A 24,798-nucleotide genomic window follows, 5' to 3' on the forward strand; every position below is an offset into this window, starting at 1 on the left:
CAAGGTGGGAGAGAGCCAAAAAACAAAAATGTTCGAAAAACGGAGCTTGGGAGATGAAAGAGAAAAACAAAGGTAGACCCAGGAAATAGTGTGTGTGTGTGAGAGAGAGAGAGAAAGAGAGAGAGACAGAGAGGGGGAATAGTCAGAGATGATGTGATTGATCATCAAAGGACAAGCGAGAGTATTGAAGGGACAGTCTGATCAAACCACGCAGGTGTCGGTCTGTCCGCCCCGAGGAGAGGAACATATCACTTTGCCCGCCTCTCTCTCTCCTTCTTTGTCTCTCTCCCTCACTCTGTCCTCTTTGCCTTTGTGTAGCTGTTAAATTTCTGCAGCGGGCGCTTAGTCATGAGGTAACAGCGAGGCAGGTCTGCAACATGAAACAGACGCAGAACATCAAAGATTCCGTCTGGTCTTTAGAGGGCCAACACCCATCTGCAAGCAGGATTTCTCTCTGCTGCAGCTAGCATTAGCAGATCTGCACAGACATCTTATTTCATCAGTCAGTATCATATCTGTGAATGTGAATCCCTGAATAAAGTCTTAACATCACATCAATAAGTTAAAGCACTAATTGATATTTTCATGTCAACAGGCTGAAATCCCTGCGTGTAAAGGAATGTACAAGGAATTGCCTCCTTGCTCTGCAGCTCCCTTCAGCTTGACAGAGCTTTTTCGCATCTTTTAGCACCTTGTTTCGGTTTTCTGGCCCCCAGGTTTACTGTTTTAGTACAGTCTCCTGGCTCTCATCAACCATATTTCCATCTGGAGCAGGGGTCTGTTTTCAGTGGAAAACTGCCCTGCACCAGATGGCATACAGACAAAATCAGTGACTAGCTCGTCAACACAGTGGCACATTTAGCAGCCCCAGAGCCGGATATTCCCCTCAGAAGCTGATGGAGACCGAAACAGAGCTAAAAACTGAGCTATAAACATGACTCAGAATGAGAGCTTATGTTGCTCCTGTCTGCTGGATGCATAAATAGACAAGTATGCCAACATGTTTGCTGCAACAACTTTAAAAATGCTTATATATCAATGTTATGTTGAAAGTTCATTCTTTTGTCTCCAAGTGGTAAAAAAGCTGTGATTATTACATTGTTATGAGTGCAAGTTTTTTTTTTTTTTTCCAATTAAAATATCCCAATTATACAAACATGATAAAATGTGGATCTGGACTATTATTATTATATTATAAGTCCAGCATTACTATTACATCATCAGTTAAGTCAAGCTTTGCCGTTTGTAAAGTCGTACCGGTTTTGATTGGAGTACTACTGTAATATGCTTTATCATACTACATGCTTTCACTGTGTGTGTGTGTGTGTGTGTGTGTGTGTGTGTGTGTGAGTGTGTGTGTGTGTAATACCTCCTACTATGCCACAGACACAAAAAGTGGAGATGTTCAGAAAAAGGGATACAACACTTTTGAAAGTTCTGCCAGGCTCAGACACAAGTCCGCTGTGGTTTTGGAGTTGTAGTACAGTTTTGTCTGTGCAAGCTTTTCTCCTCTTACTGTACCTCCCTTCCTTTTTTCTGTTCAGAGCAGGCAACTGGCTCTCGGTGAGCTGTCAGATTGTGTGTGTATTGATACCTCCTCCTTGCCTTAGGACATGAGATTCAGTGCTACGCCTCCACACCCATCTCTTTGTGTTTGCTCCCAGCAGGACAGGTACATTCCCCTTTTTTCTCCCTCTCAGTCCTCTCAATCCTTTTTCTGGTTTCCCCCTTGCCCTCGCTCACTCTCTCTCTCCTGCTTTTTCTCATTTGTCCATCATCACAGTAGATCTTCATTTGAACTTCTCCGAACGCACCCGCAGTCATATTTTTCCTGCCTGAGACAATGACTTTCTCTTATTACAAAGCAGAGAAACCTCGTGTTTGTCACATGTATTGATTCTGCTCTCACTTATATCTGACCTGCACGCTTTACCCAATGAGGGTTTTCTTGCCACTGGCTTTTCCCAGAGGGCCTGTTGTTTATACACGAGGATCTTTAAAGACTTTCACATTTTCACCTTGTTCTAATCATTGTAGAAAGGGGGAGGCAGTAACATTTTACTATCAAAATGTTAATTCTATTAAATTATTAAGTTTCCTAAAATTAAATGTCAAAGTACAGCAGATTTTTCTCAGAACTGAATATAATCAAAGGAGGAAGCTGTTCTCCATCAGTGATTTTTGCTCCATTAGTTTGTGTCCTGTGGATTAGCATCTAGCCCTGATATTCATTTAGCATTTTGAGGTTGATGTTGACAAAATGAGTCACTTATAAGAGAGAAATTTGAAGTTTTAAGTATTCTGGGACAGTGCTGCAAAAAAAAGAGGCACTGGGGAGCATATGAATAATACCTACATAATGATTGTCTTTGATTTTAGTGCTGTGCTTGTTAATGAATTTAATGGAATTCTCTCAAGTCGTATTAGGATGTGCTTGACAATATTTGAATGTAGCCGAGGTCGTAGACAATGTGTGAGAGAGGAGAGCCGTGATTCTGTTCTACAACTATGCTTCCACATGCCACTTGCAGGCATTTGAAATAATTACTGAATCTAAGTTAGATTGGTTAATAGTTAATTAAGACTTTGTGATTTTCACTGGAATTGAAACAAAGCATATTGTAACTATAACTAAAAGCAGAAGGGGTTTAAAGCTAATACACGTTGGAAAAAAGATACAGAAATCTGTCCATCCCGTCATTTGATTCAAGTAAAAATGTTAAATCCCATCAAGTTTGAGCTGATATAATATAAAATCACATCTGAGCTAAATTGTATTGGCCCAGCTTTGAATCACAGTGCATCTTATCTTCATCCTAGATCATGTTTGTATTGAATTGTGAACAATTGCACTGTATCTAGATATGTCTCTAATTATCTGAGAGGGAGAGAACACGCCTCTAAAAAGACATGCAAAGACCAAGTTCATTAAATGTGTTGTTCAATGTGTTTTCACTCATTGTTATAGAGGTTGCATCACGTCATGAAGAGTCCTAATTAAAAAGCCAATTCAGCAGAAGACAAAAGAACACATTTGCCACTTGTTCTGTAGGTGATGTGAGTTTGTTTGTCTCAGGGTTTGTGTTAATGTTTGTAGCCTTCTGTTGTCAACAAGATATAATGGATTACGCATACTCCGTTTCCTTTAGAACCCACCTGTGTGTGACTGTACTATTAAAGACCCCTCCAATGAAAATCAAGCTGTTAACCTTGTGCACATGTCCATATGGTGTTTTTTCTTGTGTTTCTTCTATTGACTGCCTCCATATAATCTGTAGTGTGCTAGATAATGTTGGACAGCCTTAGCTTGCCATGATGATTCATGTCAGTTGCTGACAGGACACATGTCGCATGAGGGTGCTTACAAAGAAAGTTATGGCAAATGTTACTTAAAACAGTGTGTCAGATAGCTGATGCTGGATTAGATGGTGAGAAAACATGTCGTGGGAAGGAAGCATGATGAACATCATAAGCTGCTTGTGCAGTGTTAGGATGATGAGGTGACGTTATATTATATTTGCATATTAGTATGAAGGGATATTCCTCATGGGAATAACTTTTAAATATGTAGTTTGGATGAGTTTTTAAGGGTTTAATCAGTGTCAGGAGACCATTTTGAACATTATTATAGCAGCAAGCAACTATTTACTATTTGCTACACTCCCTCTGTGTGTGTTTTGGTAGTCAGTCCAGCTACACATTCATGTTAGTGTCCCCATGTTTGTGAAGACATGAAGAGAGTGACCTCCCACACAGCAGTGTAAAAGATGGCAGAGAGCAGTTTGATGCATTCAGCTGAAGGCATTCACGTTTAATTGAAGCAACCTAATAATTGCATTCCATGCGTTTAGGTCACTCAGCAGATGGAAGACATAGCACCAAGCTGAATACTGACTTCTAAATCCAGAGTATGAAAATTAAAGGTAAAAATGACTGTTTTTGTTAACGGAGATTGGTGGCTTTGAGGAGACTGATATTTACTGCTTAAACTGAGTGTGCAGCCTTAATTGAATATTGTTGCTATGCCATCTTCAATTCTATATTATTGAGGCTGATTGCATTTGTGTCTTGTTTCAGTGAAACAACAGTTTACCTAACAAGGGAATTTAAAGATAGAGGAATAATTTTTTTCTGTAATTGATTTTCTGTAATCTGTAATTGATTGATCATCCAGCAGATTGTTTCAGGGTCTGAGGACAATCCAAAGTAAGCTGCATCTAATCAAAAATGTCAAGTTCCAGTTGCTGAAAAGATCTACTACTTGTTTTGGTACGGCATGTATTTCTGGGACACACTGAACATGGGAAAGCCCGTTCATGTGATGGGAATCACCATGGCTTCTCACTGTTGAAGCAAGCTAATTGGATCCATATAAGATGTTCAGAGTAATTACATGTCCAGTTATGCTCCACTGGAGCTCTGTCATCAATGCAAGTTGCTCACAACGTCAAACAACCTCTTAGCCTCTGATTGATTTTGTGCAGGACCCAGTCTCTTCCCTTATTACCCTATTACTCCCTTGTTCTATTCTGAACTGGATCTTTCTCTCATGTTTTGACACGATGTGATGACTTTCAATTTCTTGAATGCTCTCTATTCCATTTTTTTGTGTGTCCATTCATAATGAGCTTTGGCTGTGTGTGTGTGTGTGTGTGTGTGTGTGTGTGTGTGTGTGTGTGTGTGTGTGTGTGTGTGTGTGTGCGTGCGCGCGCGCGTGCGCTTATGTCACCATCAAATTACTTCCAAAATACTGCAGTAAAAGCAATAATCAGCATGTAAAGAGTTGCTCTAGTGTAAGCTCCAATCATTAGCATGTCCAGCTAACTAGCATGATACATACTGTTGCATATTCCAAGGCCAAATGGCACAGTATTAACCTACAAGTATATCCCATGTAGTATTTCCCCAATGTATGGAAGCTGGTCTCAGATGCTGACAGAGTTCAGGGTAATGTTATGAAGCTCTGTGCTGCTTTTCAGATAAGTAGCTGCTTTTGTCTGCTTCTGTCTTATATAAAGGACCAGTTGTTGTTTAAGTTTATAGGTGCTGTGTGAAAACGGAAAGGCATAGAAATCAGTATATAAGGGGAACAGAGCTTAGTGATCTGTCGATTGTGAGCACGCAGCAAACTCTCAGTACTATATGAAGTAATCTCATATATTATGTATCATTAAGAAGCAGTGTTCATACAAGTATTGATGAAATAATCTATGAAGTTCGTTTATTAACACTAGTTTAAATGGAAAGAGAAGATGACGGAGAATGCTGTTTGAGTGACATTTGTAAACAGATTTATTGCAGTTTCAATATTTTGTTTCATAGGATAGTCTCTTGTAACCTTCTCTGCATTCAAATGTGTCTTCCTTGTGCCATCTGCAGAGGAGGGGAGCCAGTGAAGACTTGTTTACTGGCAGTGTCTGTGTTTTGGTTGTGGGAGACAGACAGGAGGAGGTGGTACGTAGAGCAGTGAGGAGAAGTGCTGCCTCTCTTTTCTTGAAATGCCGGCTGGAAAGAACCTGCTCTTCAAGGATAGAGCACTGACCCATGGTCGCGATGTGAGCTGAAATTACTTAATGAAATGTGCAGTGAATGGCAGCTGAAACTAATCCAGTAATTCTCTATGTTCTCTCGCTCTTGCTCTCTCCCTCTCTGACAGTGGTTTGACAGGGCTTCAGTATCCTGACAGGCCAATTAGACAGCAATTTGCATATCTTCCTCGCTCCATTTGCCTTGTTCATGTGAGCATAAAATAGGATAATCTGGCTTTTGGACCTGTGTACGACATCAGAGTCACACAGACTAACTTTATCCTCCGTCATCCATGACCCTTCCACCCTCCCATTCCTATTTATCTTAGCCTCTACTCTACTACTCTCTAGAAAACTCATTTATTCAGTATGATTACAATAAGATAAAAGGTAGAAGAAGAAAAAAGAAAAAAAATCACACAGAAAATATTATACTCTCCCCTTTCAACTCCCTCTCCTCTCTCATCATTGTCATTATCCTGATTTCACAACAGCACTCCCTGATTGACATTAATTGAAGATGTTGATAGCTTTTTTTTTCTTTCAAGAGACCCAATTAATATTTTATGCCCGCTGTATGATAAATGGTGAACTAGCTAAGACCATGTATGCAAACACTCTCTGAGAATGAATGGGCCATGGCTGTGGTTTGAGAACAGCCCTCCTTTAATAAACATTTTTCCCCCAAATTGCTGTACACTTGAGAAATATGAAATTAAGTTAATGAAACTCAGTCTAACTGTATCTTGCTCACTTATTTAACAAATCTCAGTCTTAGTTCAGCTCCACCATTAATTCTGTTATTAGCTTTCAGCATAGAGTCCACATATTGTGTCCCTTTTGGCTGATGCTAGCTGGCACAGTAAATGTCATTGAAAGTCCACACAGTAAGCTAATTAGAGTATTTTTTGGCAAAACAGAAACACAGATTGCTTTGCTTTGCATCTTGCTAAAATGACTCCTTAATTATGTATTATATCATATTGGTATCAAGCTATAATATTGAATATGCTTAGTTAAGTGCACAACATTTACAAGCGAGAAATTAGCATAAGCCCTGTGATACAGTCACTCTGCAATTTAAAAATCCACAGAGGATCTGTGGTTATAGAGAACAATGCTGCAGGTGTGTCATGTATCATGTCCATGTTGATTATAAATTGTCTGTACAGCACAGAACTGTGCAGAATGTTGATTAGAGCTGTGGCCTAATTTAGTAAGTTAAACATAAACACTTGCTCAGATTGCAGTGGATCAAGAAGCACAACAGCATGCCGTAGATCTGTATACAGAATCATTTACAGTCTAAGTGTAAGTTCAGACAAATCTTTGTTTTTGTTTTAAGAGTGTACAAACTCTTTACTATCCAAGTACAATTTGAATGAAGCAAATGCAAACGGACTCTTTTAAGATGTCACTTCTGTCGTTGTCGTTTTTCTCTTTGTCGTTTTGTATACCTTTTCAATCGCTGTGGTTTTTACACTGGGTTATGGGGCACCTTTGAAAATCGTGGTCTAAATCTGATGGATGTCGTGCTGTTTTCTGTCAAGGTGAAAGAGACAAACAGCCTTTTTATTCAATGATGCCTCAGTCTGAGAGACCTTGAGATTACATCTGTGTTGGAGAGAGAGAGAGCGAGAGAGTAAATAAGGAGTAGGAGTACAAAAGGACAAAGTGATTTTGTCGGTGTTATTAAATTCTTTCTCACTATTCATGTTGTCATAAAATAAAAGTGTTTTAGAAGCAACATCCTCTTCTGTCTGGGAATGCCACTATAAGGTTTAACCCAGACATGCTCGTCACAGCCACATTTTAATTTGAATTTTATTTCATTAATTGATTATTACCCCAAATACCTCAACGGACGGTCCTGAGGGAGTTATTAGTGGGCAAAGTTTTAATTCATCTGTGATTTTTCAAAGTGCGTCTCACTATTTTCAATGCATCCGTCTCTGACAGCTTTAATTTAAACTGCAGAAGAATAGTTAATTTTAATGAGACTGTTAGTGTAAAGCACAGATGTTTCTGGTGTTATTAGCGCTTCTGGTGTTGGCTTTACAAAAATCATCACTCCAATTAGAGAGTGCAGATGAAACAGGTAGCTGCTGCCTTCAGGTGACTTTAGGAGTCAGCGGAGTGACGAAAAGGCCGTCAGTATAGGCTAACTGGTGGATTACGGAGCTGGGAAGACTCCCCCATTAATCTTTGTTTTGATGTTCTGGCATTGATGCCATAATCGAAACACAGCTTGATTTTTTTTCTGCATAATCTCATATCAGGTGTTGGAAAACATAAGGTGGAAAATGAGCAGAACAGAAATGAAAGCGTGTGTGTGATTTCAAAGAGGTTCACATTAAGCCCTCACCAAAGAAAGCGACCAAAATATTATGGAACACAAAACAAGAGCAAAAAGAGCCCCACATCATATCTGTTTGTTAAATCTGGAAAAGATGTGAAGTGTAATTTTATTATTTTTTTAGATTATTTTAATTTTTAGACTAATTGCCTGTGATCTACTCTTAATATTTCATGAGATAATATTTGGGTGCTGACATCTATCGGCTATGCTCTTCCTTGAGAAATAACGACCCATTTTTCTCTTTTGCTTGTTTTTTATTTATATTCCTTTCCCCTGTTTTAGTCTTTCATTTTTCCCTTGTGGATAAAATACATACCTCGCCTTCCACGCATCTTTTCCCCTGCTATTCATTTGTTGTTCCTTTTTTTTCCTATTCTTTCCATTTTTTTCTAGTCTTTGCTATAAGCATCTCAGCTACTCACTCTTAAAATGCTCCCTGTTTACTGCCAGTCAGCTGTTAGATTGCTGCTGTTCAATAAATTAGATTTCATCCTCATGGTCTAATCTACTCCTAATTAAGTGCCTCACACACACAAACACACAGATAACCTTAAGGTAGAGTGTGTACTGCTGGACATGGGTCTCCAGGGTCAATTATGGCAGTGTAATGATTGTAATTGGCTAATTTTCAGCCCATTACCCTATTTTATATCTCATGCAGTGGGTTGTAATTTAGTGAAGGAGTGATGGCCGGTCTGGCTTGGGGTGATAGATGATAGTGAGAGAAAAGGGGAGCTCTGTCATTAATAGTGTCTAGGAATGAGCTGTCATGTCTCCAGGCCCACACACAGGGACAGAATGGAGACATGACGAGAGTCAGGAGAGAAGGCAGTGAGGTCAAGACTACAGTTTACATGTATGCTGAAAAACATATTTACACATAGATGTGCTGCATCCAGAAGCTTAATTCTTACATTGATGAAATCAGTAGACACAGTTGACAGTTGTCAAGTTCCATGCATTTCACAGCGCCTACTCACACATGTCATATCATTTCTGACATCCAGTCAAGAGGCAAGAGTCGTCTCCAGTTCTATTCTTTTTGCAGCATGTTTGTGCATTGATTCTTTCCACTGTCCTTCCTAATTCCTTTGCTCAGTGTATTTTGCTCATTTTGGCATATCGATCACAGCGCAGAGGTAGATCGCCTCTGAAATGGTCCCACTGGATTCGACGGCCGTGCAAGTAAAATGAAGATTTTTTGCGTCTTCATTGAGCTATCCAGAGAAAAAAGAGGAGTGCTCACTATTCCAGAAGTGCCAGAATGTGTGAAAGGCAATTTCAAACGAGTGACAGAGTAATGGATGAGGGCAGCGAGGGCCATCAGTCAAGTGCTGAACAGAACTAAGTCAGAGCTGTAGCTAACATATACTTAGAACCACTCTCATGTGTCTGCGCTAGCTTTAGATGACTCTGTTTCCCTCCCAGGCAGAACACTGTAACAGGAAATTGCTTTGAAAAGTTCACAATACAGATATATTGTAGGAAGAACATGTCCATCAAGTATTTTGAAAATGGTGTCACTGAGACGCTGTTTGAGTTTCTGACGGCTGACTGTGTCACTGGTCATTTCAAGAGACACGGCAGAATGAAGAGAAAACCCTGATGTATGTCCCCAAAGGATAGCGATGATAATCTCCCATGATGGGCATCTAAAGAGTCAAACAAGTTTAAATCCTTAAGAGACTTTTTTCCTCTGTTCACATGGAGTGGATGCTGGAAACAATAGTAATGATATCAGCTCAGAGTAAATATAGATCAAATGCCCGCTGAGGGCTTCACTGCCAGTAAACAAACAGGCCAACTGGTATTAAAAGATAAACTAATGCTTTAAGCAGAGAGGTTTAAGATAATTTCATTCAATAATTAGAGAGAATGGTTCAATATGGCCTTCTAAATGTTCATAAATAGTTAAAAACAAATGAAAGGCACCGCGCAAGTACTGTGAAGACATGGTATACCAAGCATGACATCCAGCACTCCACAGCACTGCAGCTGCTAATTTATGATTTCTTGTAGCGTTATCAGTATTCTGTCACAGGTTTTTATCTAGTGCTTCTCCGTTGAGGATATCTTTGTCTCTGCTAATTGTGAGAGAGAAATTGAGAATAAAGGCAAAATGAAAAAAGAGGGAATGGGGGATGACTCCGTAATCTATGTTCCTCTACCTCCCATGGGACAAACAGATGAAGACAGTCTAATACCACCCCCTTCCTGCCCTTCTAAGACCTTTTGTTGACCTTTTTGTGTCATTTAACTCTATCACAAGCGGGGCTGTCAATGTGAGGTGAGGATTTTGTCAGCTCACAGTCCGTATGGGTGGGCTGTTATGTGCTGACAGATCTGCTGTGGTGGAGAACAGACACTTCACATCGTCAGTCTTGGACAATTCTTTGATGGCTGAAATGCCCTCTGACCTTTTCACTGTTTCCGTGTGGCACATTATCCTCATTTTAATTGGATTGCAAATCACTGATGCTCAGATTCTGCTCTTGTCTTAGATGATTCTTTTTCCAGTGTCACAATGTGATTTTGTGTCTACAGTGTGTTTTCTCCACATGTGTGTTAAATTGGTCTTAGCATCGCTACCCTACCTGGTAAATGTTGTTGTTACAGTGTGCAGTGACAGAAAGTAGATGCATAACAGCTTAAGGTGTGAGCCGCTCTCACTGGAAAACAAAAAGACCCCTTCACTTTTACCACAGCTGACAAATGATCAAACATGACAGGGACGCACGCATGAGCTACTGCCTGCCGTATGTTATGACAAACATAACTAGCATGCAGTGATCAATGAAAGATGACAGATTAGGTTATCTTAACCTCCACAGCATATCAAAACTACACTGCTCATTACCTCCTCTCAAGATGTTTTCTCTGAATTTACCTTCCTGATGAATGCTGCATGCGGTCTCTTAGCCCACACCCCTGCTGGCCTGCCTGACTGACGGTTTACTTGTGTCATTTTAATAAGCGTGCATTAGGAGGCAAAAGGTCTCCTGGGGTTCGCAAATGCCAGCTGCCAGATTTCATTGATGTTGTGTTTGCTTTAACTAAAGCTTTAGTTTAACATACAGAAGAGATGATGTGGAAATTATTTTGTACCCAAGTGTTCAGAGCAAGTGGAGGGAAAAACAGAGGAGCGACAGAGAGAGATACAAAAGAGCCGGATAAATGTATTTATGCTGAGTTTCACTTGGTGCTGTCTGTTGCGCTGATTTGAATAGGAGATATGCCTCTTTCTGTTTGGATAAATCTGCATAGTGACGCAGCAGCTCTGCTGACATCTTCAGTAAAGCTGCATTAAACAATATTTTTTCAACAAAGAACAGCATGACTCCCTGCAAAGTGAAGTGATGCAAGGAGTGTGAACCCAGTGAGAGCTGACAGGTCAGCCTGCAGCTCAGACCAAGCATATAAAGTTGCTGGCACACAAGTCTAATGCAAAACGACGGTGTAACTTAGTGGCAAATATCTGCAAGCTGAACAGGTGGAGAGAAAAGGGACTTTAATTGAATACTCGTGCTGAACTTATAATTAGGCCATTGTTTGCTAATGCCATAACAACCTGATAAGGTGATGGAGTATTTACATGCAGACTCCTTGCTGAATGTTTGTACTGGAGTCTAATGCAAATGGAAAATGCTGTGTCACATATCGGACTTCAAGTTGTGGTATACTGGTCTCTTAGTTGGCTGCTCAGATAGTTAGAATTGATGATTTGATGATGACTTGCCAATAGAGCAAGAGCTGTAGTCTGGCATCTGCTATGCAATTTACACTCAGTTAGCAGTTTATCAGCTACCCCCTAGCTGAAACCAATGCAGTCTAATACAACAGTCCTGCAATAAATCTGCAAGGTGCAAACTTTTATAGAGGTATTGGTTGAACTGTGTGGTCATTTTGCAGGCTGTTTGAATTTTTATTGCATTGTACCAACAATTTCTATTATTTTATCTACCCTATTTAATTCAATACAGTTCAACAACACCAGCAGCTACATCCCTCAAAATGATGGTCTCTAAAGCAGTTTCAACAAAAACTTGACATTACAACCTTCCTGAAGGAAGGATTTAGAGCAGGACTGTTGCATTAGACTGCATTCATGTTAGCAAAAAAACTGACAGCTGAGTGTATCTTATGCAGTGTGCATATCGGCTATGACTTAATATAAAACCACAGCCCAGGTACAGTCTGCTGTGGTTTTACGTTGAGTCCTGGTCTTTTTAATGTGGGATGTGGTTCCATGATTAGAATTTTGTGGAGCTTGGCAACAGGTGAGTTTTCACAGAGATGCAACCTACACTTAACTTGGAATGCAGACACACATGTCATAGTAACTCACATTTTAGCAATCAAGCGTATTTTTTTTTTGTACTTTATTTTTTATAAAAGGAACATAGACAACATACAGAAAAGCATAGAACGAACATTTGGTCACCTATACATTCATTCAGACAATATACTGATGGAGTTACAAATACATGATGGCTCGATGAGCATCTCTTGTGGACATGTACACAATCCATTTTTCCCAATAGTGCATATATTTATCAGTCTGTAGATTTAACGAGAAGGTCATCCTTTCCATGTTTTGAATATTGGTCACAATATCGATCCAGTCTTTGCCAATATGGCTGAACAGCTGGGCAGCTCCAAAATATGTGAAAATGGTCTGCTAGCTGTTCACCACAGTTCCTCCAACACAGTCCCCTGGCCGTCTCCCCTGTCTGTACATATTTTAACTTAGGAGTTGTAAAATATCTAACCAGATTCCACCAGCAGAAATCTCTCCAGAGACCAGAACTAGTAGAAGTTGACTGCACAGAGCAAATATTCAACCAATCTTCTTCTGTGATGACAGTTTGAGATTCTTTCTCCCATTTTAATCTAACCTTACCTGTTGAGTGTTTCTTATTGAATTGAAAATGGGAGTACAGTTTTGAAACAAGTTTCCTATTGTCCTTGTTTTTGTACATGTCAATAAATATGTCAATTAAGTTGGTCTCACATTCCTCTAGTGATTTTATCTGAAGCAATCAAGTGTATTTATATACATTAACCCAAATCTCACATTCATCTTAGAATCAAAACATCTTTCTTTAGAAATGTTGTCATGATACCAGAATTTTAAACTTTGATACAAGACCGATATGAAAAATAATACTCTATGCATCTTTTGATATTATGGCAAAGAGAAAAAAGTGCTAAGCTTATAAAGTAGAATTGCTTTGTCCTTTTTTTTACTAACAACCTGCAAAAAGTTCCGGTGCAGGTGAAGTCACTCAACACATACCAACACATTTGTAATAATATATTTCTTAATAATAATTCCTATAATTCTTCCTTGTTGTTTCATTGGTTTCATGGGTTGAAAATCTGCTTGATTTGTATTTTTTCATGGCTGTAGTACTTGTTGCTATTGAATGTGTAATTAACGGAGGTTGTATCATTTTTAATGCACAGTATCGAAAAATTATTGAAGTATTGATACTTTAGATGACCTTAAACCTTAGTATAGATACGGAAACATGCTCTTCAGCTTTTTCTTATGCTGATAAAATTCAATGCTTAGTAGTGTTGACATACAATGTAGTCACAGTGGTTTTTGGGAAGCAGACGTAATTTGATAGGTAGTTAGTCAAAGGAGCCCTCACACTACAGTGGTCTCACCTCTAGGATGCTGTCAACTTTCAACTATAGCCTTTGCTTGTGTGTGACCTCTTCAGGTTGTTTGTATTATTTATGAGGCATTCTTGATTTTGAACAGCTGGACAGTTTCTGTAAACATGGTTCAGTCAGAGACACTTTTGTAAAGGAAATGACCATTTATAGCAAATGGTTATACAGTTAGATTTGTTCTAAAAAGCGCTGCTCTTTAAGGTAGCTCTCAGTGAATCCAAGCAATACCACATGAAGGAGAACAGTGGGGTGGTGGAGGGAGCTGCAGCAACAAATGGTGTTAGCATGAGTGTAATTAGCAGAGTAAACAGTGATAGTGCCAGGTCATAATGCCTGCAGTCTGTACTATACTCCTGCATGATTATGATTGGACATTACCAGCCACACAGCTGTAACTGAGCAAGTCATAAAAAGCAGAATGTGTTAGAGTTCGTATAGTTTTTAGGACCCAAGATACCAGGCTCAGAGAGACGAGACAGGAGTCAAAGGTTAACAGTCAAACAGTGTGTAACAGGTGAATCCAGATGAGCTGAGAAATCCAGAGCACTGAGTCCAGGAAGTGACAAGTCCAGTTTCTTCAGTGAGAGCAGACTGGCAGGGGACAGATGAAGACAGGTGTGGGACTGGTGCCTCAGCACAGACAGACAAAAAGGAGGTGAGGAAGGCAGGTAGCAGACAAGGCGAAAAATCAAAAGGTACTTAGCGATATCTTGGTCTTGGTCGTTACCACGCAGATAGGCTGATGATTCGACGAATAGCTAGAACCCGGATGCTTGTATACTGAGTAGCGGATGGGTCTGATTGCTCGATTGAGTGCAGCTGCAGTCAGGAGGAGAGAGACGGGCCCAACGTGTCAATCACAACCCGCACTGACACAGCCTAGACAAGACAGACAGGGGGAGAGAAATGTCTTTTCATTTTGAATGCTTTGCATAGCAGATAAAATGCACATATATAGTATGCTTAAAACCAGACTTTTTGATCAATTATTACAAATCCTTACTCTTATACTGTCACTGCATTGTCTTGTTCATGTACAAATGTTTGTGCTAGTGAGTGTGCATGCGTGTTAGTGTGTACATTGAGCATGCGCATGAACGTACGTGTGCATGTGAGTGTGTGTCTTCTATAAACCGACCGGCCATGTCCTTCTCTTCTCGGTGAGCTGCTGAGCTGACAGACGTTTTAGTCGGAGACATTGTGACATTTACAGCTCAGAGGCTTATGGAGACACCCTGCTGCACCTGGCAGTCTGTGATTATCTCAGAACCATGCCGCAGAAAAGAAAAGAAGCACAAAGATGTGAATGTCACTTTGGAGAGGTGTGATTCGGTTGAAAAGATAATGGACAGGTGAGGACAGGTATGGAAAGGTTTACGAGGGCAGCAGATGGACTTCAGAGAACGGTCAGTGTGAGGTTATGTTAATTTTGTCTCATGGGGATTCAAATGTTATCATTCTGAATCACAAACGTTGCCTCAAACAGACAAATTGTTGTTAGTATTGTTCAGATGTTCCTTAAGCTCCGCTGCATGCAGAAAGAGAGGCCCAGTCAGTCAGTACAACACTTTAGTCAAGACTGAAATGTCAATAAGATGAAAATGTTATAGACTTTGATGGTACCCAGATGATAGGAGATGGTTAGGAAAAATAAAAAAAATACAGCGGATGAAGGTTTTCATTGACTGATGATATATTATTTGCATTTTCCAATAGTGGGGACTGATTTTTCTGTAGTGTGGGACGAGATGTCCTTTGAAAATATGTCTTATATCCTCATCATGTATCATACTGTTATTATACTTTCCTCCTCAGATGCATGACTACAAATCTTGGTCTGCGTTTGGCTCCTTTACACCTCAGTTCAGAGCGTGTGACACTGGCCAGCATCTCTCAACCTGCTACCCTTTCTCCTTTGTGTGTCTGTTTATATGCATGTGTGTGTTTGTGAGAGAGCAACTGCACACACATGCATCCCCAAATCGTAAAATTCCTCCCGCTGAAGAAGCCATTTAACTGTCAACTGGTGACCCTTGGAGAGCAGTGAACTGTCAGTTGCGGCGAACAGCAGGTGACTGAGGAACAGAGGAGGAGGGGAGGAAGGTGAGAAAGAGGGCAGAGACAAGCGTGGGTGAGGCGTGTCAGGGGTGGAGGAGGGCAAGGTTGAGCGGTGCATCTGAGCGCTGATGTTAAGAGTTGAATAATTGCTTACCGCTGTGAAATCTGCCGCAGAGGAAGGGAGAAGGGACACTGGGAGGAGAAGGTGAGGAGGAGGAGGAGGGGAAGCACACTGAGATACTCAAGAGGTTGATAGTGCTGTTTATACTTGCATTAGTTATCTCACACACTGTGTTATCGCTGTGTATCCTTCCTTATTTTCCTCCTCCTCCTTTCTATTTTCCCTGCAGCTTCTCCTCTCCTCTCTATCACTTTTTAATCCACTCTTTGTATCTCTTTGACCTCCTCTGTACTGCATGTCGCTGGTATCCTCCTCATGTGTCTGGTGTTCTTCATCCATTTTGGGGGTTGTTTGCTCTCCCTATCATTATACTCATGCCCTGGTTCTGAATTTTCTTTACACTGTGACACATAGAAGTGGAAAAAAAAAAAAAAAAAGGCTTGCACGGTGGTCCAACTTTTGATACACCCTGCCAGACCCACACATGCAGTTTTCACAATTTCATGCTTCACGTGATAAACAGCCTCCTGCCTATTTACTTTTTCCTGTTTACATATTTTCAATTGAAATTAAATTCAAGCACCTAGCTAGTTAAGCGCCTAGCTGAAGGCAAGTTATTTCCCTGCCTGTCGTGGCACTCAAACCCACCCTTAAGTCACAAGTAGCTTCTGTAAAAGTCGCAGCTTAAACCACTCATAATTGTGCCTTACTTTAGTGGTTAACACTCCACTTTATATCAGCTTTAAGCACCTTGGTCAGAATTTTTCAGAGCTCTCCTCTTCAGCATTTAAGTCACACAACTGCATCTTCACACAGTTCAATTAACAGGCAACACTGACAGTCACAGTTCATCTGATGAATTCTAATCCCACAACTTCAGAGGCTGCAATTAACGCTAATTGCATTGCAGACCACCAAAGCCCGCAGCAGAATGAATGTGGATTGTCTGCGATATTGAATAGTCCCATTCCTATATTGTGTTGTCCAAAGCATCAGCAGTCCTGGGTGAATAGATAACCTGAGTTGTGTGTGTGTGTGTGTGTGTGTGTGTGTGTGTGTGTGTGTGTGTGTGTGTGTGTGTGTGTGTGTGTGTGTGTGTGTGTGTGTGTGTGTGTGTGTGTGTGTGTGTGTGTGTGTGTGTGTGTGCTGGCTTCCCATCTAAGGGAGTTGTTGATTTGTCACCCTGAGGTCAAGTGGATGGTGTGACTCCCAGATGCAATTAGGAAGTGGCTGGCTATCTGAAGGAGCCCAGCGAGACTCTGATGAATTGCTCCTGCATGTTTCTCGTTGACTGACTGGGAGCCCACTGTGCCTGCACCCGTTAACAAATGCATGCACTCATGCACACTGACACACACTGCACTGTGTGTATACTAGCCTGTTAGCCTACGAGTCATGAGGAAATTCATGGAGATTATTGTTTCTTTACTGCAAGGCTTTTCATGGCAGAATTTTCTGGATGGGATTGAGGAGAGGAAGGGAAGGCAGAGGAGACGTTTCAGGAGTTGTTAAAGCTTGATTTTAAAGAACTCTTGAAATTATTTGAAAGCTGCTTATAGGCCGTTCTTGGTGTATTTTCGTGTGTGTGCGTGGGTGTCTCTATGTAAAGAGAAGCTTTTAATCAATACTCTATGTATTTGTTAGTATTCAAAGAGTGGGTGACGAGGATGCACATGCAGAACTTTAAACAGATCATACTATGCAGTGATGTAGCGCATGGACCCTTTTGACTGTAACACAGTATTGACCTCTAAGTCTAAGTCATGACTTTTAAAGCAATGAACTGTGCTTTCTGCAATGTGCCTCCCTATTCTTAAGTTTGTTTGATGTGAAGTAGTAGAGAAATGCTTTGAGTGTAGATTTACAAAGCCATATGTCAGGCAGTGACAAATCTACAGAGCCACCACTGACATTTGACAACTTATCCTCCAGTTAACTGCCTGCTGTTCAGTGTCCTCATCGTGTCCCCACCAAAAACCTTGAGACAGTACGGAGAAAATCCCATTAAAGCCAATACGATAAAGGCTTAGTGGAAGGCTGTGACCCGTCGTTTGTTTTCATCCTGATCCTCCTCGTCCATCCTCCCTCAACCTACAAAAGTAGAGAGAGAGTTCCAATGTTCAGCCAGTGTAATTAATTCTAATGTTTTGAATAAGAGGAAAATGCACCGTGAAGTAGATGGGCTGTCCATTATATCCACACCTTCAAAACAATTTAGACACATTGAATAAAACTTCTAATTGAAATGTCCAGCCTCGATACAGAAAAGGAACTGTGTGCGACTCACATGTATGTAATATGTGAGTTTTCATGTTTTCTATGAAGGCTGAGATGAGCAGGGATTTAAAAGAGACTGCAGCTGCAACTTAAGACACTTATATGTTTTTAGATTTTTAAAGAGTTATAAGTACTGAAAAACCAAAATCACATTTCTCAGAGCACACCCGCATATGATCAGACAAACAAACAGACAATGCAAACAAAGCACAACCTATTGCAACCTATTTCTTTTTTGCGTAGTACAATTAGAGACATTTTTCTCGAATGTACCCGCATTACAATTTATTAAGCATATCCATTTTCTGATATTTCACCAAAAGACCTTTTTTTGTTCCCTTTAATAATGAAAAGCAATAAACAATACATTTAAAAAGCACATTGACATTATAAATGTGATTTCAGTTAGACATTTACGAGCTTCACCTGCACAGTCTGTCACCCTGTAATAAATCCTACCTTTGCAATGCTTAAAGAGTTCACTTTGAAACTGTGTTAGAGAAGAGTTGGCTCAATTCCACGCTAGTTTGAGACTTGAGTTGTGAAATGGGACCACATTATACATTGAAGTGTTTTTAATATTCAATGTATGGATGAATTGCATTGCAGTGTCCATTAAAGCACAGGCTGAGGCTGCCATGAGAGGCAGAGCGAGACATGAAGTATCTGGTTCTCCAGCTCTTCCTGCTGAGAAGTTGGGACAGCTGGAGTGATTGAAGCTCCAGAGCAGGAGAAGACTTAGAACACGTTCCCTTATTTGTTCAGTCATACACCGCCGTGTGCTCCATATGCCATGAGGTTATTTAGAGCAAGCTGCCTCTTCATGGTGGAAATCTCTTATGTCTGCAGTGAAATTCGCAAAAGATTAAACATGAAAAACACAAACCTCTCCGCGGATCTGGTGACATTTTAGACAACACATTTCTGAAAAAAATGAAGACTCATTTAATATAATCATATTATTGTCAGTGTGCTGCTGGCTTCCTGAAATCTTGAGAGATCTGAGATTAATAGAGCTGTAGCCTTTGTGTTTTAATTTGAGTGTGAAAAAAACGCAAATCTGAGTCAATAAAGCCTTATTAAAATCTGAGACCTTTTAATGAAGCATGCTTTACATTTTCATCCATAGTGTGTATTTTTGTTGCTCACTGTGCATCACGTACGTGTGTGAAATTCATGTGTGTGCACATACTGTATATTGTGTGTGTGTGTGAGTGTGTGTGTGTGTCTGAGTGAGTGGAGTGAGGGTGTTTCTGTGGGTCAGCAGTGAGATGAAGCGTTATCCAGTCACTAATTAAATGGCAAGAACAAGGGTGACTGTGAGCTCAGTACTGAAGGCAGGAGAGTGGAGGAATCAGGGCTTAAAGTACACTGTCTGCCTAGAAACACTTTAATCAAAGTCTTACAATGCCCCCCCTGCCACCTCCACCCCACCCCACCCCACACACACACACACACACACAGAGTCAGATTCTGAAGCTTTTATGTCTAAAGCTCTACGCAGAGACAGACAAACAGGCACAGACACACCAGATGGAGTCACAACAGTATTTGATTAAGAATAGGAATTAACATGATTGAATTTTCTGTTTCTCTGTTGAGGCTTGACTAAGAAAGAGGGTTCACGTCAGGCTTTCAGTGCCTGACAGAACACACTTTTGTTTTTGCTCCTGTTTTTCATTGGTTTTCATCGATCTGAGACTTTTTCTGTGCACACAAAAGGCTTATTTCTCTCAAATTTTAGGCAGAAATGTATTTAAATGCATATTTCACCCCCTTTACATCTCAAATAAAATGTGTCTCATATCCAGATATGATTTAACTTGATTACATTTACACCTGGTACTAATAATGCATCTCTAATGCAAATGCTCACTTTTGATGGTGTCTGGCACTTGGAGGTGTCGTCTTCAGGGATGACACCTGGATTTCACTGTGCCAGACAGAGTGTATGGCTTTGTGTGTGCGAGTGGCTTTCTAATATGAGTATTGTGAACATGGTGGGGTTATGGTGCAGGCACATAAAAGGTACAGACGATACACAGGAGCATTTCTGTTGTGTTTGTTCTTGTCATTTTTGCAGTAGCAACAGCTGGAGAGAGACAGGAAGGGCAGGGGAGGACATGCAACAAAGGGCCTCAGGCTGGAGTTGAACCCCGGCCGCTTCAGTAGGGACTTGGCCTTGATACATGCTACGTGCTCTACCAGATGAGCTGCTGAGGCACCATTTATTGATGGCAATTTGAATGCACAGAGATATGATGACAAGATCCTAAGGACCATTGTTGTGACATTCATCCACCATCACCTCATGTTGTAGCAAGATAATGCACGACCCCATGTTGCAAGGACCTGTACACAGTTGCTGGAAGCTGAAAACTATATTCCAGTTCTCGCCTGGCCTGCATACTCAGGTACAGGTATGACAGCATGTTTGAATTACGGCCATTATCCAGCAACTTAGATCTTTTACTTCAGCTGATGAAAAATGAGAGCAAAGGAAACAAGTGTTTGATTTATACGCTTGAAGTTGCTCTTCAAGTTTCACTGTTACAGCACGGTAGGTCACACAATCACAATCATGATTCAAGGTGGTACATCACATTCTTAACTGCTGAAATCTAAAGAAGAAAGATGTTTCCTTTTGTAGGGCACTAATTGGTGAAGCGTTCGCCTGTCATCCCAGACAGAAATTCAACCCTTCATTCCGCGTCCTAATTTGCTCCCACTGATGTCACCCAGGGGTCACATTATTGGACAGCATGACATTTTCTTTCATTTTCATGCTGATGATACACAATTGTACCTCTCCTTTAACCCAAAGGACTGAAGCAGCCAGTCTACTTTACATAATTGTCTTCTTGTCATCAGGGGGTGAATTACCCAAAACCTCCAATTGAAGACAGAAATCGCAGGTTCTGACCGCAGTTTGTACTAAACACTGATCCTTGCTTCCATTTCAGAGAGCGTCTTGGTGTAGTTTAAGTGTGTGCTGTTTTTTTCATCGTGTTGCTCAGGTCAGCCCTGTAATTTTAACACTGCCTTTCATGCCTGTGTCACACCCGCACATCAGAAGCTTAACCTTTAACTAAGTATTGGCTTGTGCATGCTGGTACACCGAGGTTCTTAAATGGAGCAGAGCCACAAACAAAGACAGAAATTACAGATGAGCTCAGTAATAAGACGGCTGATTTGATATTTTAATCTAATTTTGTGCATTGCACAAACGGTGTATACCTACTCAGCTTGTTTTAATGTCCTCAATATAGGACACAACAGACAGTATACGAGCCACAATAAGAAAAAAGTCCTGATCTATAAAGAGAAAATACAAGAAAATTCAGTCATTTTAGAAGTCCTCTTACTACTGACGTAGCTGACTGTTATGTAATAAATTCATATTTCATGACAGGGTTTCTTTTGATGGAAAGCTTCTATGGACAACAAGTCTGCTTTGAATTCTCACAGTGCCTTTCTCTGAAGTTTACAAACTGCAAACTTTACAAACTCATGAGTATTATTGTTATAAACCAGTTTGATCTCACAATCAGTCAGTTTAGTTTAATTTTGCACGCTTTGGAAGTATTCATTTTTAATGACATGAACATGAATTCATTTGTACTAAATTGTGAGCAAAATGCAAAGGTTTTATGAAGCATAGATTGCTCACTGAAAAGGTCCCCAGGAAGTGGAGAGATTAGTCACAACAAGCCAGTAATACAAATTGAAATGTACCGATAGCCAGACCTGGTTTTGAGATTAGAAACACTATATTTGACATCTGAGGTTTCTTCTACCCTTTATAAAACAGCCGTGGATAATAAAATGAAGTTTAAGCAATTGTTAAATCCAACAAACAGAAAAAAAAAGTTTGCTCTCTCCAGTACTGCTACTTATGTTAGGACTTACAGATCACTTACAAATTAATTTTGGCTCCTTGTGACGTTTCTGGAGAGTCATTTTCTCATAATTATATCCATCTTACCCATTTCCATCATATAGACAATTTAACATCCTGTGAAATACATATTCCCTCGCAGCTTGACATTTTCCGTTAATGCAGTTTATGCCGCTCAAGCTTTCTGCGGAGTGCCATCTATTTTAGATGAATGTTATAATCGAACCATTTTTCGCTGACTCCTCCATTTTACTCTCAATCTGCCATGGCAACAGGCCAGGTCCCTGAAGCAAAAATCCAAGATATTTACTTTGAAAGCGACGCCTTTCCCTTGTGACGTATAGGCCAAAAGATTACACTTCATTTCATCCATACACCACAGCGTGGTGAAAATTATAGCGTTCCCTCTGGTGGAGCTGAGAGAAGTGGCAGCAAAGAAAGTGTGAGTGTGTAAAGAACACATTTGCTGACACAGTAGGAATCTGTTAGAAATCTCTGTCATTACCATTTACATGTACATTGGCACATCACATCTCTCCTCATCCTCACCTCTCTCTCTCTCTCTCTCTCTCTCTCTCTCTCTCTCCATCCTCTTCTAGTTCTCTCTCTATCGTTCCACCTCTCCATGACGTTTTCCTGTAAAATGTAATCCAGAAAAATGAATTTGCCACAGCAGATGGAGCGGAAAATGGATTCGCATCCAACCCCAAACTGTTCAGTGGAAGTACATTTTCGTGCTCCCCACCACTAAGTCAAGGTTTATGCAGAAGGGCTGCAGCAGTGAATTATAATAACTGGCATTTTCAAACCAGATCCTTCCCTCTTTGGTCCCATCTAAGGCCTCATTGGCACAGTTTGTGTGTATGGATGTGTGCTTATGGCCCTTCTCCCATACCACCCCCTGTTAGTATTTTTCTATACAAACCACATCCTGCTGCCATACTGGGGACTTTTTTCATTTCAATGACTCCTCAAACAGGCAACTATGAGCACCAGGCATATGGAAAATTGGTCAGGGATCAAATTTTGAAGCCCACCATGTTTGGCAGCAGCATTATTTCACCAAGAAGGGGATTTGAAAAAGTTGAATCAGGTTAAAAGGAAATAAGAGAGAGAAATGAGTGGCTCTAAGACAGCGGGATACGAGGACTTGAGGAACTGAAGTGGAAAGAAGCCAGTAGTGAGAGGGAAATTTGTCTTTGTGTTTGTCAGTGGGGTTTGAGCATGCAAGCAGAATTCCCATAGCTAGGTAGCTCTCCGTTTCCGCTGTGTCCCTCTGTGTTCTGAGAGCTATCAGCCAACACAGGGTCAGAGCTCTGCAGCATTTTGTGCCCTGCGCGAGGAGATTTCCCAAATCCCTGAAATGAACACTTGTGCAGGGGATGAACTCCACAGATGACTCAAGACTCACAACCAGATCTGCACACAGAAACACACACACGTTTAGGCAAACACAGAACACTCAGTATGTGTGGTAGAACGCTCGGTGAGCACAACAAATTTTGTCTTTTGTTGAGCTGGCAGAGTTTGACACATATCAGAAATTATGTTTCTCTTAACTGCGCTCCAGGAGCTGTATACTGTGTTGTTGTTTTTTTTATGAGCGGCTCATGCTGACAAAGATCGCTGTGTCCAGAAATGGGACTCAGGCCGAAATTTGAAGTGATAGCTGTGCTGTAAAGAAAGTGTCACAGTGTGTATTGTTAGTCTTTACTTCATTACCCGCACTTTGATACATCCTCAACCATCTGAGCCAATTGCTAGCTGCTGCTTGGTTTGAGAAAATGACAGGGGGGAAAAGGAAGAAACAAACAGCAAAATAATACTTTACCAGCAGTGTTGAGAAAGAAGAATGGCTGAATGAAAAAAGTCCAGCACTTGGAGATGTTTTCCCATGATTTGTTTGTTCCCACAGTGTTGGCCTGAAATTAAGTGCAGTATCAGACTTTGTCTTTCACTCGGAGTGTGATAGTTGTTGTGTCGACTGCTTCCATATTAAGCACCCAGAGTTCTTGGTGTTTGTCCATTCATTGACGAGCCACATGCTGAGCAACATTTTCACCCTCTGTTGGGGAACAGGCATGTTGAAGCCCATTATATCGCTGTGGTTTCTCTATTTTTGGCTTTCTTCTTTAGAACTCCTGGGGTTTCGTCAAGATGTCTGACTGATACACAAACTACTGTCCTAAAGATCGTCCAAATAATGTGTTCGAAAGTCCTTGCTCTGCTACTTCTCACACTTTCTTTGTTTGCCTTTCTTAGTTTTGAGCTCCTGACTTGCTAAATGACATTGTTGTGTCCAGTACAGATTGAAAGTGCTGCCTTCTTTTTTTGCACAACAGCAGAATAAATGAGTTTTGATGAAATGGTAGCATGGTTCCCACTAAAGATAGGAGATACTGTGGAGAACACTACAATAGCTATGTCTCTGTGGTGATATTGTCAGTATAAATCATTTACACCTCTCCTTCCTTGTCTTTTTAGGGGAGATTTGTGCCTTTAAGATCTATGGTCAGGATGCTCCGTTTGAAGCAGTCGTGTTGAATCGCACATCAGGAGAAGGTGTTCTGAGGGCCAGTGGCCCCGTGGACTGTGAGGGCCAGAAAGAGTACACCTTCATAATCCAGGCCTACGACTGTGGGGCCGGACCCAGCGGGGCCGACTGGAAGAAATCCCACAAGTGAGTCAACCAGTGTCCATGTGTTGTGAGTGTGTTCAGTTTAGCTGTCAATAAGACAGATCTAGTCTAATTTAGTCTAGTTTAATTCTTCCTTTCTGAAGCTTCAAATGATCAATTTGCATTAAGACGATTTCCAAGAAGTGTTTTTGTGTGTGTTTCACGACATGTATTCTCTAAAGCTTTATGCATTTTGTG

The 24,798-nt window shown here is 40.7% G+C and overlaps 1 protein-coding gene across 1 annotated transcript in view; it reads left to right on the top strand.

Annotated features, from left to right (window-relative positions):
- clstn2a (calsyntenin 2a) overlaps positions 1 to 24,798 on the top strand; it is a 150,966-nt gene that overhangs the window by 80,999 nt on the left and 45,169 nt on the right. The window contains exon 3 of the mRNA XM_070974154.1: positions 24,408 to 24,603. Coding sequence (XP_070830255.1) covers positions 24,408 to 24,603 — 196 coding nt within the window. The remainder of the gene's footprint in view (positions 1 to 24,407; positions 24,604 to 24,798) is intronic.

The sequence above is a fragment of the Chaetodon trifascialis genome, chromosome 11, assembly GCF_039877785.1.
Source record: "Chaetodon trifascialis isolate fChaTrf1 chromosome 11, fChaTrf1.hap1, whole genome shotgun sequence".
Taxonomy (NCBI): Eukaryota; Metazoa; Chordata; class Actinopteri; order Chaetodontiformes; family Chaetodontidae; genus Chaetodon; species Chaetodon trifascialis.